General features: G+C 47.5%; 1 protein-coding gene across 3 annotated transcripts in view; it reads left to right on the top strand.

Annotated features, from left to right (window-relative positions):
• Window positions 1-232: 232 nt before the first annotated feature.
• The window catches only part of CHRNG (cholinergic receptor nicotinic gamma subunit), a 47,577-nt gene continuing 31,615 nt past the window's right edge, over window positions 233-16,194 (top strand). For 2 of the 3 annotated variants that reach the window (XM_053312279.1, XM_053312277.1), the window contains exons 1-4: window positions 233-336; window positions 7,370-7,509; window positions 10,352-10,396; window positions 15,084-15,193. In XM_053312279.1, coding sequence (XP_053168254.1) covers window positions 294-336; window positions 7,370-7,509; window positions 10,352-10,396; window positions 15,084-15,193 — 338 coding nt within the window. In that variant the 5' untranslated portion in view covers window positions 233-293. The other variant, XM_053312278.1, reaches the window with a different exon arrangement.

Below are 16,194 nucleotides of genomic sequence, written 5' to 3'. Positions count from 1 at the left end.
GCTCTCGTGCCCAAGGGGCTGGCAGAGGCAGGTGATCCTGCTCCCTGTTTTTCCCCTGCCCCACATTGTTGTTGCAAAGGCCACAGACCTTCATCATCATTGAAGAAACAGCTGACAATGCAACAGCCAGACAGCTGGGCCAAAAAGTGCCTGGAGAGGAGGGGGGGTGTCGACATGGGGGAGGATGTAGGAGGTGGGGTCCGGCTCAAAATAACCCTCCAGATCCCTCCCAAGCACACACAGACACAGAGCTGCTGCTTAGAGACGAAGAAAGGCTGAGACCCACAGGCAGCATGAGTAGGCTTGGGCTGGTCCTGGCTTTCAGCACCCTCACAGGTAAGCCGGACTGATCCAGGTGGAACTGGGGCCCTATTCTGTGTACACGTCTCTGTACACTCAGACATGTTTTTATGCGAATAACTGCACCTGTGCGCCTTTACAAAGCAAACCTTGTCCCCTGAAATGCAGGATTCAGGTAGGAAGCTTGCTTTATTTGTTTATTTTATTTAACATATTTTTATACCGCCCAAAACACAAGTTTTCTGGGCAGTTTACAAGAGAATAAAAACAACCAATAAAAAGATTGCTGCATTCAACATATAACTGTACCTGCATAGAGATCCGTACCTGTGTGCATGGTAGACAAATTGTACAAGTGTTGAACGTAATTTGTGAACAGGACTTGGGGGTGTCTGTTGAAATGCAGTTAGGATGCTACAAGAGGACCTGAGTGCTTTTTCTTGGACGAGGGAGCAGAATTGATGGAATTGAGATAAATAGGAAATACAGGAGCCCTCACATTATTGTTGGTTTGGGTTGACAGAGACTGGGTGCTTTCCAGATTAACCCCTACAACGTTATCTGCTTCCGTACTTCCTGGGTTGTGACACCGCAGTCCCTATGCTGACACCAGGGTGCTGTTTACATTTCAGATGCCTTGTTTTGGATTTTATTGCTGTGATTTAATGCCAGAACATTGTATGTCCATTGCAAAAAAGTAGCTGTATTTTCCATTGTCGATTCTGGGGGTTGTTTTCAATTCCATCCTGACAAGCCGAAGCATTTTATAAGGGTAATCCCAAAAGCGCCATGGTCAGTGATTTGGTGCATCAGTGGGGCAAAAGGAATAAAATGCCAGTGGTGGGGCATGTTAAAGCCATAGGTAAGCTGTCAGAGCTTTTCACTTAGTTTAATTTTTAAGTACAGATTTGGAAAACAGATCATTAGCTGCTCCAAGATATGAAGATGGCAATTAGCTTAGATGGCTTTAAAAGGGGATTAGACAAATATATGGTGGGGGATAGATCTATCCCTGGCTAGACTATTAGTTCTGATGGCTATGTGGAACCTCCATGTTCAAAGGCAGCCTACTAAATACCAGCTGCTGGGAGGATGAGCAGGGGAGGGTCTTGCCTTTGTGAGCTGTATGGGGCTTTCTGTCCTGGATGTAACTTATTGGCCACAACACAATACAGAACTAGAGCCCCAGGTCCCCACCTCTGCACTGGGGGAATCATACTTCTGATCTATCTTCAAGGATGATTGAAAAGAAGATTACAACAAGCCAGTTCAGACAAGACTCTTCAGGCCATGGGATTACAAGGGGGATGTGCCAAAAGCTTGCCTTCCGGATATCTTTTGTGGACATCCTGCTGTCCTCCCAGCTCACTCCTTTGTCACATTTAAACTGGGTGGTGTGTAGAGCAGCGATCTGGATGAACTGCCCCCCTACAGGACAAAGGAGGACATCAGGAGAGTCACAAAAGACATCAGGGCAGGTGTTCTCTTGGTGCACCTCCCTTTTAATCACGTGGGCTGGAAAAAATATCCTCCCAACCCGCTTATTGAAACAATGTCTTTGAAGTACTCTAAACTCTCAAAAGTGCTATTTAGATTTTAAATTAAAGGAGCATGAGCAGCCGCGAAGGGAGGCCAGCAGCAGCCTGGATGTCAGATGCAGGGAGCGGTTAGCCACAACGCCGTGTCTGACGTCAGACATGGGGGCATGGTGCTCATGAGCTCACCCGACGGAAGACGCTGGCCAGAAATATATGGCACAACAGCCAGTAGCTCAAGTTTCAGTTTTACTGCCAAATAGTCAGGTTTAACAGTCTCACCAAGAATACAGGAGTGAGAAGCCCAAATTCTAAGGTCACCATCTCTCCGACAAAAGCTCCAAGCAGACTTGACGTGTTGTTTCCAGAAGTTTGTTCGAGGCACAGGCAGCCCGATTTATAGTCAGCAGCCATGTACACTTAATCAACGCTTCTCCAACCCCTCCAGCTGCCATAGATTCAATCTGGCTTCTGGCTTCTCACCAGCCGACTACTCCGTCATAATTCCCTCACCTGCTGCTGATGTTTTTCCCGTCTGCATCCTCGAGGAGATAGTGGCCGTTCAAACTCTGGCTCAAATCCTGACCCTTCTCTCCAAAGATCACCCAGCCCTGCTGGCCTCTCCTGCGCCAAACACTCACCCTGGCCTGTCTCAATTACCTCCCCATTCACATTACCGGCCTGCTCCTCCTCAGGCGCCTCCCCACTTCCTAGTAAGTCGCCTGCCTCCCATTCCTCTCCAATGTCCTCGAGTGGGGCATGACATGGGGTTTTACTCCCAAACGGGGCCACGCGGCCCCCTTTGGGAGTAAAACCGGCCAGCACAGCATTCGCAGCGCAGCCAGAGCAATACTCCCTGCTTTTTAAAGGTAGGGTTTGCTGCTCATGGCCGTGCCATGAATGCAGTGCTGGCAGATCTAACTCCCAAATGGGGCCGTGTGGCTCCGTTTGGGAGCAAAATCATGCCCCCCCACATTGGACGCCATACACAGGGGGCATGTTTGGGGTGCCAGGTGTGGCCCCTGGAGGCGGTGGCCTGGGTTCTTTGAACCCATCTGCTCAATGGTGGCTCCACCCCTGAGCATGAGTTTCCCCCTTTAGTTAAGGCGAGTAGCCTTAAAAAGGTTTTCGCCGTTGTAAGCAAAATGTCTATTGCTTTTAAATATGCAACTGTTGAGCTAATACTGAAACTTGGTGTCTGTGATGTACTTGATGAGGTCTATAAATGTCTCTAATTTCAAGGAGATCTGATAAAAATTGCGGCAGCTACAGCAAGTTAAAAAGTGCTGGTCATTTCCTGCTCTAATATTTACAACAGTATAGCATGTGTAACCCTGGGGCAAAGAACTGTCCACACTGCAAAATGCTGCAATGCATAAACTCCGTTGCAAGCCTCCCTACAACAGAAAAATACAGCTACTTTCCTGCAGCACATTGACAACATTGTAGGGCAAAAATGCATCATTAAAATTCGAATCAAGGCATGGGGAATGTGAACAACACCCTGCTGACAACGCAGCGACACCGATGTGGAAACACCGGCAATATGGAGGGGCACTTAGCAGACACGTTGCGCATGCGTTGCGCGTGTAATCTGGAAAACACCCACGAGCACCATCTCCAACAACACACCACGGAAAACCCTCAGCAACAATTCACTTGGGTCAGGCCTGTCCCTCACTCCACTCTTCTCCTGAAGAGAGCAGATGTATTACTGCTTGCCTTTTCCTCCTGCTTGCCTTTTCTGCCTTGCTTGGCTTCTTTCTCTCAGTCTAATCCTCTCGCTCCAGAACTTGAATGTTTTTCTCTTGTACCCTTCTCTTCCCTCAGTCCAGCTCCTCCCTTAGAATAGCCCCAAAGGTTCAAAAAACCTATCTTTCCTTGTATTCCAACAGGGGGCTACATTCATAGGGTTACCCATATTTTTCAGGCCTCTCCTACATAGGAACATAGGAAGCTGCCATATAGTGGGTCAGACCATTGGTCTACCTCGCTCAGTATTGTCTTCACAGACTGGCAGCAGCTTCTCCAAGGTTGCAGGCAGGAATCTCTCTCAGCCCTCTCTTGGAGATGCTGCCAGGGAAGGAACTTGGAACCTTCTGCTCTTCCCAGAATGGCTCTAACCCCTGAGGGGAATATCTTACAGTGCTCACACTTCTAGTCTCCCATTCATATGCAACCAGGATGGACCCTGCTTAGCTAAGGGGACAAGTCATGCTTGCTGCCAGAAGACCAGCTCTCCTCTCCTGATGTCACCTTAAGCTCCTCCTTTCAGGTGGGTCCTACCTGTTTTGTGCCTCACTCCTTCAGAAGAGTCAGAGAGGTTGTTCACACGACCAGGTCTACCTGGGCTAGCACAGCCCCACCTGGGTGGACCTGGTCATGAGAACAATACTGAGCTAGGTAGACCAGTGGTCTGACTCAATATAAGGCATCTTCCCATGTGGCCAGTGGGCTGCCCGCAGCCATGCTTACCATAGAGCTTGGGAAAGGAATAACTCAGCCTCCAGGCATTCTCCCAATGCACCACGCTGCTTGTGCAGTGCATTGTGGGCTTCCCAGAGGCCGGGCATCTTTCCTCCTCTCTCTCTCTCTCTCTCTCTCTCTCTCTCTCTCTCTCTCTCTCTCAAAGCATCACTTGCTGACCCAGCATTCATGTGGTCACATGAGTGTGGAACCCTCTTGGGCTCCGGATTGTGTGAGGAGAAGGCAGTCAGGCTCCTGCCTTCTCCCCAGTCCAGGTATGTTTGGACATCTGAACTGTTGGAAGTGAAGAACTCTGCGCTGCCTCATGCCTCAATGACAGAGGGGGACAGACTAGTGAGTCAGAGGGCTAGAGGGGTCAAGACATTGGTCATCCCTTCTCTACTGCTCTGACACTATCCCTTTGGTATGTAGATTGCTACTCTATGGGACTTCCTTCCTGCCTGCCTTGCCTCTTTCCTTTCTTTTCTTCTCCCTTGCAACACACATGCTCCTCTCTCCCTGCACAATGTATGCAGAGATGTAGAAACCATCCTTCTGCATCCAGCTTGCTAGCTAGATTAGAGATCCTATCTCTCTACTTTCCTATCTAGAATGGAGTTCTCCAATAAAGACGCCTTATATTGATTTGGATCTATGAACTGGCTCCAAGTTTATTTTGCTCTCAGCATACATGCATGCCTAGGCAGAATCTGCTGCGTTTTGCCTCTGCGCACTCTGCTGTAATGGAAGGGTATCTCTTACCAGAGAGAATTCCCAACATGGATGACCTTAGCTGGCATCATCTGGGCCTCTTTGCCCATCAACAAAAGAATGGCCAGCCAGCTAAGGGCCCTCAATTCCTAACGGTATGTCTATTTATACCAGTAGGGTTGGCCCTTCCAGGTTTTCCTTCGGAGAGGAAGTGGCAGTTCAACCCCTTTGAGTCCGTAGCCTGGCTATGCCCCAGATGCCAAGACCTGGCAGAAATGACGGTGGTGGGGTTGCATTGTCCGAGTGAGGCCAGCTGTTCTTCATGTCTCTTAGCAAGTTCAGGGGATGCTGGCTGACCAGCGGTCATGTCCAAGGCCAGAGCACCTTTGTAGCTGCCCACTTTCACTGCCCTGCCTGGCTCTGGGCACTCCTCAGGAAGCAGCTGCAATTACCCTAATGAAGGTAATTTGTCAGCATTTCTCCCACACACTGCCTTTTTAGATTTTATTGGGCAGTTGCAGTATGCTAATAATTTGATAATATAAGGGGCTTTAAAAAAATCGTTAGCAAGATAATGATCTGTGGACTAGATGGGGATGGATTGCAGGTGGAGCTGAGGGGGCTATTTATTATTAATCAATTAGTATTTGTGGAAGGAATGCTGCCTGTCTAATTGAATCCTCATTTGAAACCCAGGAAGGCCTAGAGGTGGGAACAGGTTGGGTTGTGGGGCGTTTTAGTTGAGAAAAAAGGCAACTAAGCGGGAGAGACATGATATAGGTGGATTAAATTATGCACAGTGTGTGCAGAGTGTGGAAAGATACACTCCTCCCGTCTAATACTATTACTAAAAATTCGGGGTCATCCAAGGACCGGAAGTCATTCTTGTTCGTCTCGGTAGAGACAGGGGCATAGCAAGGTTGGAGTGGGCCTTGGTTCAAGTGGAGACGCCCCCCCCCCCCCCCGCCGCCCCCCACACTTTCCTCTCCTTCCCCTACCTTTCCTGTGTCTTTAATATGAAGCAGCCAAGAACTGTGACCTCCCTGTAAGTACATCTTGCCAATGTTGGTGGCAAGAAAATACTTCCCAGTGAAGCTGACCTGAACCGGGCAAACAAGTAAGCAGACCACCAACACTAGCCTATGCAATTTCTCTTGCATTCTGCAGCCTTCTGGCCAGAGCTTTACAGCCTCTTCCTGGCCTGGCCACATCCCTTCCTTTTCCTCTTCTTCTGACTGGCTAGCTTTGTGCTCAGGCTCAGCCCACCCCTCCCATAGCTGGCTGATGAGCCTGCCAGTCAGCTGAGGGGATGTGGGCTGAGCCTGAGCGAGCCAGTCAAAGGAGAGGGGAGGCGAGGGATGCTGCCTGACACTCCTCCTCCCCTCTTCCTGGAGAGGACCTGTTATCTTGAAGCTGAGTCCTGGGATTGTGTGTCCAGCATGGCAATGAGCTAGGGAGGCAGGAAGGGAGAGCAAAGAGCAAGTATCACCCAGCCAGCAGTTCCCTCCCTCAATGGCCCTGGGTGAACGCACCCAGCTGTTCCACCATGTTCCAGTTTAACTACACCCTTGGGTAGAAAGGTCTCTGGTGGTGAGGAAGTTCAGTTTGGAGAGGCCTGCTAGAAGTAAGGTTATTTGTAGGGGAGAAACCGGATATTCTCTGGAGTCTTGACAGCTTTAGAAGTGTTTAAGAGAGTCACAAAAATACATTTTTAAAAAATCATGGTTTTTTAGCAGTATTTAAATTGTCTAAAAATTGTTGAATTTTAATTTGTAAACGTTTAACTGTTCTAATTTAATCATGTATTTTGTTTGCTTGTTGTGAATCACCTAAAGCTGTTAAGATTAGGTAACATATATCTGAAACAAAGCAATAAGAAAGCCCAGCAGAAGGACCATAAGAACCTTCTTGTAACCAGAATTATTTAGATCAGCCACGGTGACAACACTGAACATCGGACCATGGAAAGCTGCCTTCTACTGAGTCAGGCCATTGGTCCATTTAGCTCAGTATTGTCTACACAGACTGGCAGCGGCTTCTCCAAGGTGACAGGCAAGAGTCTCTCTCAGCCTTATTTTGGGAGTGCCAGAGAGGGAATCTGGGACCTTCTGCATGCAAGCATGCAGATGCTCTTCCCAGAACGATCCCATCTCCGAAGGAGAATATCTTACAGCTAACATATGTAGTCTCCCATTGAAATGCAAACCAGGGCAGACCCTGCTTAGCAAAGGGGGAAATTTATGCTTGCTACCACAAGACCAGTTCTCCTCTCATGGCACACACGCAGCTGTTCTCTTTTAAGCATCCCTGGCTGTGCACAGCTCCCTCTTCCGTGACTGCCTGCCTTCTTTCTCCAGCGGTCCTGAGCTACAACCAAGAAGAAAAGCTACTCAATGACCTGATGGCTAACTATAACCGCAACTTGCGCCCGGCCGAGAAGGAGGGATACATCATCAATGTTACGATCAAGCTAACGCTCACCAACCTGATCACGCTGGTAAGGAAGGCTTTCTTTCCTCTCGCCTCTGCCCCCAAGGCCCAAGTGAGATTGGATGTGGGGTTTCCAGGTCTCCGGGTTTGACCTGAAATCAATTTTAATCTCTTCAGGTGTCTTCAGGAGTCATTCAGAACCTTTTGGGTCATTCAGAACCTTTTGGAGAGAACCAATGAGCAGGCTCTTTTTGTGTTTGGCTTAAGAGGTTTTGCCATTTACCTGCATGACCTTTCAGGTCCCACCCCTGGGTCAACAACAACAACAACAACAAATATTTATATACCGCTTTTCAACAAAAGTTTCCAATGCCGTTTTCATAGAGAAATAATAAATAAATAAGATGGCTCCCTGTCCCCAAAGGGCTCACAATCTAAAAAGAAACACAAGATAGACACCAGCAACAGTCACTGGAGGGATGCTGTGCTGGGGGTGGAGAGGGCCAGTTGCTCTCCCCCTGCTAAATAAAGAGAATCACCACGTTTAAAAGGTGCCTCTTTGCCAAGTTAGCAGGGGAGATTTGCATGCTGAAGGTCCCAGGCTCTTCCCCGACCCTACCGCCCTCTGTCCCTACCATCCACCACTAGGCCCAGCCCTGTCTTTTGAGCCCGCACTCTCTGCCAGGGGCCACCCTCTAGCTCCCATTGGGCTTTGAAAGTTTCCAGGTGTGAATCTCAGGAGACCTGTAACTCCTCCATCATATCAACCGATGTCTGGCTAGAGGAAATGGGTACATTTGCGAGGAGGTCTTTGCAGAGAGAAAAGGTATCAAAGAGAGCTAAGATAACCAGAGGTAACCAGGGAAGTAAACTTTTTAATTGCCCCCAGGGGGTGATGGGACTTGTAGTCCAACAGCATCTGAGGACCTGAGGCTGGGAATCCGTAGTCTATTCCCCTCTGAAATCTTCAGATAAGCTGGGTTTGCTTCCCTCCTCTCCGCCCCCACCAATCTGTTTTATGCAGTGGGCTTTTTGAGCCAGTTGTTTGCTATAAATGGTTGAGATTTTATTTAATCATTTATTATATTTATAAACCGCCTAACACATGAATTTCGGGGCGGTGTACAATGATTTAAAAACAATTAAAACTGTTTTTAAAATTGTTTTAGCAAAAGGCCTGAGAAAACAAGTAACCTCTTAAGTGGTTTTTTTTGAAGGCAGCCAGAGATGGAGAAGCTCTTATATTGACAGGGAGCAAATTCCAAAGCCGTGGGGCAGCCACAGAGAAGGCCCGGTCTCATGTCGCCACCAAACAAGCTTGTGGCAGCTGTAACTGAATCTCCCCACGTATTAGAAGAGATGTTCTGTGCACTGTTGTTCTCACATATCTAAGTGTGCTAGTGTGCACACACATGAAGTATAACAGTGGTCACTTGCCTACCACATGCACACAACTGCCTATCTAGATAGAAAATGTTTGTTTGTTTATTTATCATAGTTTTATATCACCTGATATGTACATCTCTAGGAGGTGTACAAAATTTAAAATAATATTTAAAAGTCAACACAAATTAAAATACACGAGACACGATAAAAATGATAGTATAAAACAGTTATTAAAACAATTAAAATTACTAAAATGAATTCTAATTAAAAGCTTGTGAGAACAGGAGAGTCTTGAGGGTCTTCCTGAAAACAAACAGAGAAGGAGATGCTCTTATTTCAGCAGGGAGCATATTCCCAAGCCCTGGGGCAGCCACAGAGAAAGCCTGGTCCATGGTTGCCACCAAACAAGCTGGTGGCAACCATAATTGGACCTCTCCAGGTCCTCTCCAGGTGTTGCTGAACTTCTTTGAGTTGTATCTGATCCACAAGAAATATAATTAGATCCACTGTGAGATTAATCATTTTACTGAGCATTCTTCAGCATTTTTTGTTTTTTTTAAAATGGAAACTGTGATGGGGGCATAGAAAAATGAATGTCAAGAGAATGGCCATTGAAATGCATTGGTTCCTTCCAAATGGCCATAAGAATGCATTGCATTTCTGAATAGCCAACAGCCATTCCTCCTATAACTATTTGGAGGAATCGATGCATTCCAATGGTCATTCTCAGTCATTCATGTTAGCATGTCATCTGTCATGGCCAGCTTACTAACACACATCTTTCAGAAGCTGGCACAGGACAGACTGTTGCAGAGTAAAGGAATGCAGCTTATAGCAGGGTGCAGCCTTCAATAATGTGCAAAAGTGTAGTGGGGAAGCCATCGAGTGATGATCTTGGGTGTGAGAAGGGCCCAGGAATGCCTCTTATTTCATCCATGCAATGTTGGAGGGTTCATGAAAGTAGGATGAAATTAGAGGCATTCTTAGCTGCAGGAAACTTTTAAAGCATCAGGTGCTGCATCTGGCGCAGAAACTGGGGACCTTATCATTGCATGGTAGCTGGTCAGAGGGCAATGTTTCAGCTCCAGGAGGTTTCTTCGTCTTGGGTTTTGAACTGAAAAGCAGGCCAGATGCTGCATGAGTGATGATTTTCTGGATCAAAGGGAAGGTCAATGGCATTTCCTACCATTGTTGGCAGGTTGCTTCCAGGCAACCTGGCCCAGACACAGGGAATTGTTGGCAGGATCACTCCCAAACAGCTGCCCTGCCTCCCACCTTCCATCCTGGGGACAAGCAGTTCTTAACTTTAAAACAGAGTAGGCCAGCAGGTCCAGCAAACCCTCATTTCTCCCTTCTTCCTCTGACTTGGGAGGCATATAAACTGGGTTGAAATTGGTTTCACTACCGTGTCGGTGTCTCCCAGGAGTCCCTGGGAAATGTGGTCCTGGAAGGGGATGGGGTGTGCACAGTTATTCCTAGGCTGTAGCTGTGGTGGCTACAACTCACATTTTCTTTTTTCCCAGAACGAGAGGGAGGAGGCACTCACGACCAACGTCTGGGTAGAGATGGTAAGAGTCATGCAAACTTCACCCAAGCTGCGGAGTTGCCATCTTTGCAAATTATCTCTGTCTCTTTAGGAAGACTGTCAGAGCGGGGAGTGCAGGAAGCAGCATGTTTTCTTCCAGGGATTAGAAAGGACAAGCCAGCATTTCACTCTTGCAGGACTGCCACTGAATACCAGTTTCAGGGGAGCAACAGCAGCAGAGAGGGCATGCCTTCATCCTGTTTCCTCCTGTAGGAATGTGCACAGAGCTTGTTTGGTTAGGGATACCACACAAATCTGGAGACTCTCCGTCTCTGTGGGCTTTAAATTAAATGTATTTTTGTCCCCCTCCTTATGTTAGGGAATCCCCCTTTACTTGTAAAGGGGAATCCTCACCTTGATATACAAGTTTATCCCTGAACCGGCCCGCGAACCAGGGGCCGTTCTGGTTCAAAATTAAGCCGACACTCCCCTTTGGGGAGCTGGTCTGAACTTGGACTGTCTGAACCAGGCTGGTTCGATGCCAAGCTTGGCTCAAATTGAGCCATCTTGCATATGCCTATCCTCTTGTTTAGGGGCTTCCCAGAGGTACCTGGGAGTTATTCACACATGGCTTCATGCCGCGGGGTATCTGAAGAGCAAATCTGCTTCGCAGCAAATTCACAGATGTTTAATTTGGGTGATTAAATGGACAATTCACATAGGGTCGGCTACTCTCCGCAATCTCTGCAGATCTTTTTCCTGTGTGCGTTCCCACTGCTTGCTCCAGGTTTTTTATCCAACCAATCCCATCAGGAGGAGGCAAGAGAGCTTTTCTTTTCTTTTGTTAGTTTGATAGTTAGTTACAGAAGGCTACAAGACCTAGCAGCCGGGGATCAAGCAATCCAACACAAAGGCTCAGGTTCCATCCCGCGGTTAACTCAGGAATTTCTCCCTCCCCCTCCCCTTCTGGACTCTCTCATTCTCCCTGTGGCCCCTCTCCCTTCCTCAGCCAGCCATTCAACTTCTTTCCCCCATAGATTCTTTCCCCCTCTTTATAGCAAGCCTTCCTGGCAGCGTGCTGCAGACAGGGACACATGCACCACAGCGGGGTCCACACCAGAGAGCAGAAATGCTTCTGTGATTCAGCAGAGTTGAGGGTGCCTTCTGTGCTTAAAAGCATCTCCTGTGGGGAACCATGGCCAATGTCTCACTCACTCCCGGTTTGTGACTTCAGCACAGCACCGGAGCTGGAGAGGGCTTTCTCCGCTGAGAGTGGTTTGTGAGGAACAGCCTCCACCCGAGGGGACATCTGACAGGCCTCTCTCCCCCCCCCCCACTTGGGCCTGATCCAGCAGGCTTTTTTAATGTTCATTAACATGGCCCTGCTGGAGCACTAGCTGTGGTTATGGTTTTCAGGCACGAGGGCTATTTTTAAGACAGCTAGTATGCAGAATTTGTGAAGCATACTGGATTCTGGGTTAGAAGGATTAAAGGTAAAGTTGTGCCATCGAGTCAGTGTTGACTCCTGGTGACCACAGAGCCCTGTGGTTGTCTTTGGTAGAATACAGGAGGGGTTTGCCATTGTTACCTCCTGCGCAGTAGTTTACTCTCCTCCTCCCACACAGTATGAGATGATGCCTTTCAGCATCTTCCTATATCGCTGCCGCCCAATATAGGTGGGAAACACACCAGCGGGGATTCAAACTGGCAACCTCTGGCTTCGTAGTCGAGCCATTTCCCCGCTGCGCCATGAGGTGGCTAACCCTTGTGAAACTCCACTTATGCTTAGCTTGAAGCTCTTCTGGCAATGGCTGCGGCTGTCCCTGTTTTCCAGGGAGCTTCTCTGTTTTCTGGAATTATCATCTGTCCCTGGTAAATCACCACCCTAGTTTGACAAGATCTGTGCTCCCTGGGGATGCCTCGCTCAATCTTTCTCACATGAGTTGCTAGGGTTGTCATTCTTCTGCATTCGGCTCGTTCCCCAGAGCCTCTAGCAATTAAATCTCCAAATGAGTGGGCAGATGCATCATATCTCTGGTGAGTCTTTCCCAGTCCTATTTCATGATGCTAGGAAAGGAACTGGGAAGCTTCTGCACGTACAAGCATGCAGGTGTTCTTCCCAGAACGGGCCCCATCATCCCCTAAGGGGAAGGTCTTACAGTGCTCATACATGTAGTCTCCTATTCAAATGCAAATCAGGGCAGACCCTGCTTTGCAAAGAAGCCAGTTTGCTCTCCTCCCTCGAAAATGCTGACATTTATAGGAGTATCAAAACAGGATAAGACCTCTATATCTTTGTCATAAACAGAGTACATAAAAACAATATGAAAATTTGAAATTCTAATACAATGACATAAATATTACAAATATCAAGCATAAGAAGTAAATACATTTTAAAGTAATCCCTTTTAATCATTTAAAAACAAACAAACAATAGTTGTATATATCAAATGAGGATTAAAAGTTCCCAAACCAACAGCCCAAGGATTTCCCCACTAGAGTCCAAAGGCACCAAAAGAAAATTCAATCTGTGGCCTTCTGGTAGTATCAAGTGCCATGAGTTCAGATTCGCAGACCAAAAATCCAAGAGAATCTCTTTGCAGTGACAGACGCATTTTGACCTAATATCGATAGTCTTCAATAATCCCTTATATAGTTGTTAGGCTATCTGGGTTCATAATACGTCTTGTTGATGAAACTGCCTTGAGGGTGATTGGTCTGCACCCCCAGTTGGGGCGAATGTGGGGAATTTAGCTCAAAAGGGGAGACAGTTCCAATCAGCCTTAATTGATGCAAGAGTATGAACGCAAGAAATTCGGCTTGAGAGAGAGGTTTTAATTAACAAAAAGTTTATTGAAATAAATATAATTTACTAGGTGGTCCTAACGTAAAAGCAATGCAAATATGTTTAAAAACAGACTATTGTAAGGCACATTTAATTTAAAGTTCCCAATTATGTGTAAATTCCCAGGTGGGCTAGAGAGGTACTTTAAGATAGAGGGCAAGGTTTCAGAAATAATAGAAAGGGATAGGTTCAGCCCTGAAGGTGTTGCTGAACTACAATTCCTATCATCTTAGCGACAATAGGTTGTTGCTGGGGGTGATGGGAATAGTAGTTGGGCAACATCTGGAGGGCCGCAGGTTGGGGAAGCCTGGGCTATATCACCTGTCCTGAAGAGGGGAACTCCAAGGTTGTCTGCTGAAGTTTCTTGTTGCAGTCTGATGGGGTCCCGAGTGAGAGGCGATGTTTCGCAGCACCCTGGATCATGGAATTAGGAATACTTGTATCCCAAAATGTGCTGTGAGGGCACTGTCTGATCTTCCCTCCTGAGTAGCAAGGTGTGTGAATCACCTATTGTATTCAAGGCGGATTGTGGGGACAATTGGAGTGTGCAGGTGTGTCCAGAGCATCCTGTGCTGAGAAGGGCTTCCCAATAGTTCTATCAAGAGTTTCGATGGGCACCTCTTCAAAGTTACATCACCGACTCATCCCTATTGTAATGGAGTCTGCTGTCTCATCTTCCTGGCCTTCCTGGCCTGAATGCTTCATTAACAACAGGTGTTATCTCTCTTGCCAGAGGAAGAAGGGAGTTTAGATTTCATTCCAAGTCCGAAATGATCTTGAATGTCAGACACTTGCAGTAGCTAGTTCTGGAGTCTGCTTTGCCAGGGCCCCCTCACAGAAAGAGGGAGTGTGGATCTAATCCCCTTTCCAATTTATGGGGCTAGCAGCCAAATCTAGGGACCACCAGTCCACTGCCAACTAAGTGACTTGTCCCCATGTATAACATAGACTGGGAGCTCATATTGTGGTGCAGCTCCTGAGCATAGCAAAAGTGCAATCGCCAGGCCTGGAGATGCAGTTGCAACCGGGGAAGCTTCTGGGAGTGGGCAGAATAAGCTCAGATGGTAACAGTCTAGAGAACTCTTCTCTATATGTTTAACTTCTCATAACTATACTAATAATCTGTGCATAATAGTTTCCAGATCTAATCTTGATTTGCACTTACTAGTATGTACTTCTGTAGCAGTACATACACATTGGACACCATGGCCGCATTTGCATGTAACGGGAAACTGGAGGTGAAGGAGCCTGAGGTTGAATTTCATGTTCGTCCAAATGAGTGCAACCATGTTTATGTCAGAAAAGTGAACCAAGGTTTCCCTTCCCAAACTCCAGTTTGAACCCACGGGTTGTAGTGAGTTTCGCTGCTCCTACCTGAGGTTTGCATTCAGCAGCGTTATGTCCGAAGGCAGAATTGGAGTTACAGCAAGCTGTAGCCAGAGTTGAGGGAGGAAGCTGAGGGAGTTGAGGGAGAGAAGCAAGCCCATGCAGCCTGTTGCCCCGCCCGTGCATCAAATTCCTCCTCTTCTCTGCAGTCTCCAAGACTGCAACTTTGAAAACGTGCTGGGGGTGGGGGTGGGTGGGCAGGTCCATTGGACCCACGATTGCCCATTACATGTGAATGCATCCACTCTCTCTCAGACTGAGTGGCTACACCCTCTACATACTGTATTAAACACCACACCTCCCTCATTGCTTGGCCACACCCTTACATAGGTATGACCTTATTATCATCAGTGAAATTTTGGAGGGTATGTTCTGGATTTAAGTCCAAGCCAAGGGGCCTGCTGAAGAGACTGGCCTCCCCCCGCCCCAAGCAAGCAGGATGCACTATTTTGTGAATATCCATCGAGCCAACAGACTAACCCCCTCTCCTTTTTGCCAGGAATGGTTCGATTACCGCCTGCAGTGGGACGCGGCCAAGTATGAAAACATCACGTGCTTACGGGTCCCCTCCACCTCGGTGTGGCTGCCTGACATCGGCCTGGAGAACAAGTCAGTAATTCCAAAGGTTCCAGGGTGGCTGAGCTGCTCACCAGATCCCGGAAGGTTCCTCCGATGTCTCTCTAAGGATTAGCCTTTCCCAGGGACAGCAGAGCTGAGTCAGGAAATCCAAACGGGATCTCTTCTCATGCTAATTATCACAGGGCGCAATCCATGGGAGGTTCCTCTGTACAAGCCCTACAGGAATGAATGGGGTCTGTGCAAACTGGATTGTACGCCAGGGTCAGATCTGCCAGCCTCACTCTGTTACCCTTAATGGGACCCAAAATCTACTTTGGGGAATTGCAATTTCTTCTCCCACCCCCCAGAAAGCCAGACAAAATAACATATGAAGCTCCCCATATTCGGAGTTGGACCTCATGAGTCCACCCAGAGCCGTATTTTCTATACCAGTGGATCCCAACTTGGTTTCCTCCAGATGTTTCCTCCATCTCTATGGCATGATGGATGCCTTCTACCCGCCCGGGTCTCATTGAGAATAAAGAGGCATATTGTGAGAGTAGGTCTTCTAAGGGGTTTGTCCAGTCTTCTGGCAGGTTGCTGGCGCAGCGGGGATGTTCCCTGGCTTCGCTGTGACCCATCCAGGGTAATGCTCCATCTGGTAGGCTATTCCCCACCATCCATCCCAAATGGAGGCATGTATGTTCAGGTTGTCGGTCTCTCCATTTCTTCAGTAGGTTGATATGCAGCTGTTTGGTATCACATTGACCTATGCCACATTGAACTTCATACCTCTGGGGGCCTACGATTTTCATGACCTGATAAGTTCCTCGCCTGGGTCCACCCCTCTTTGTAGGAAACACTGTGGCCCTCACTAATACACATTCCCTGGACTGTATAGTCCATTCTCAGGCTTTCCGTGGGGTTTTTATTTTTTATTTTTGCTGTTCTTGCGCCTTCTCTTTCTTTCTTTCTTTCTTTCTTTCTTTCTTTCTTTCTTTCTTTCTTTCTTTCTTTCTTTCTTTCTTTCTTTCTTTCTTTCTTTTGCTGTT

The sequence above is a fragment of the Hemicordylus capensis genome, chromosome 3 (assembly GCF_027244095.1).
Source record: "Hemicordylus capensis ecotype Gifberg chromosome 3, rHemCap1.1.pri, whole genome shotgun sequence".
NCBI classification, from domain to species: domain Eukaryota; kingdom Metazoa; phylum Chordata; class Lepidosauria; order Squamata; family Cordylidae; genus Hemicordylus; species Hemicordylus capensis.
Note: the sequence above shows the minus strand (reverse complement) of the source record. Positions and strands in the feature narration are given on the sequence as shown.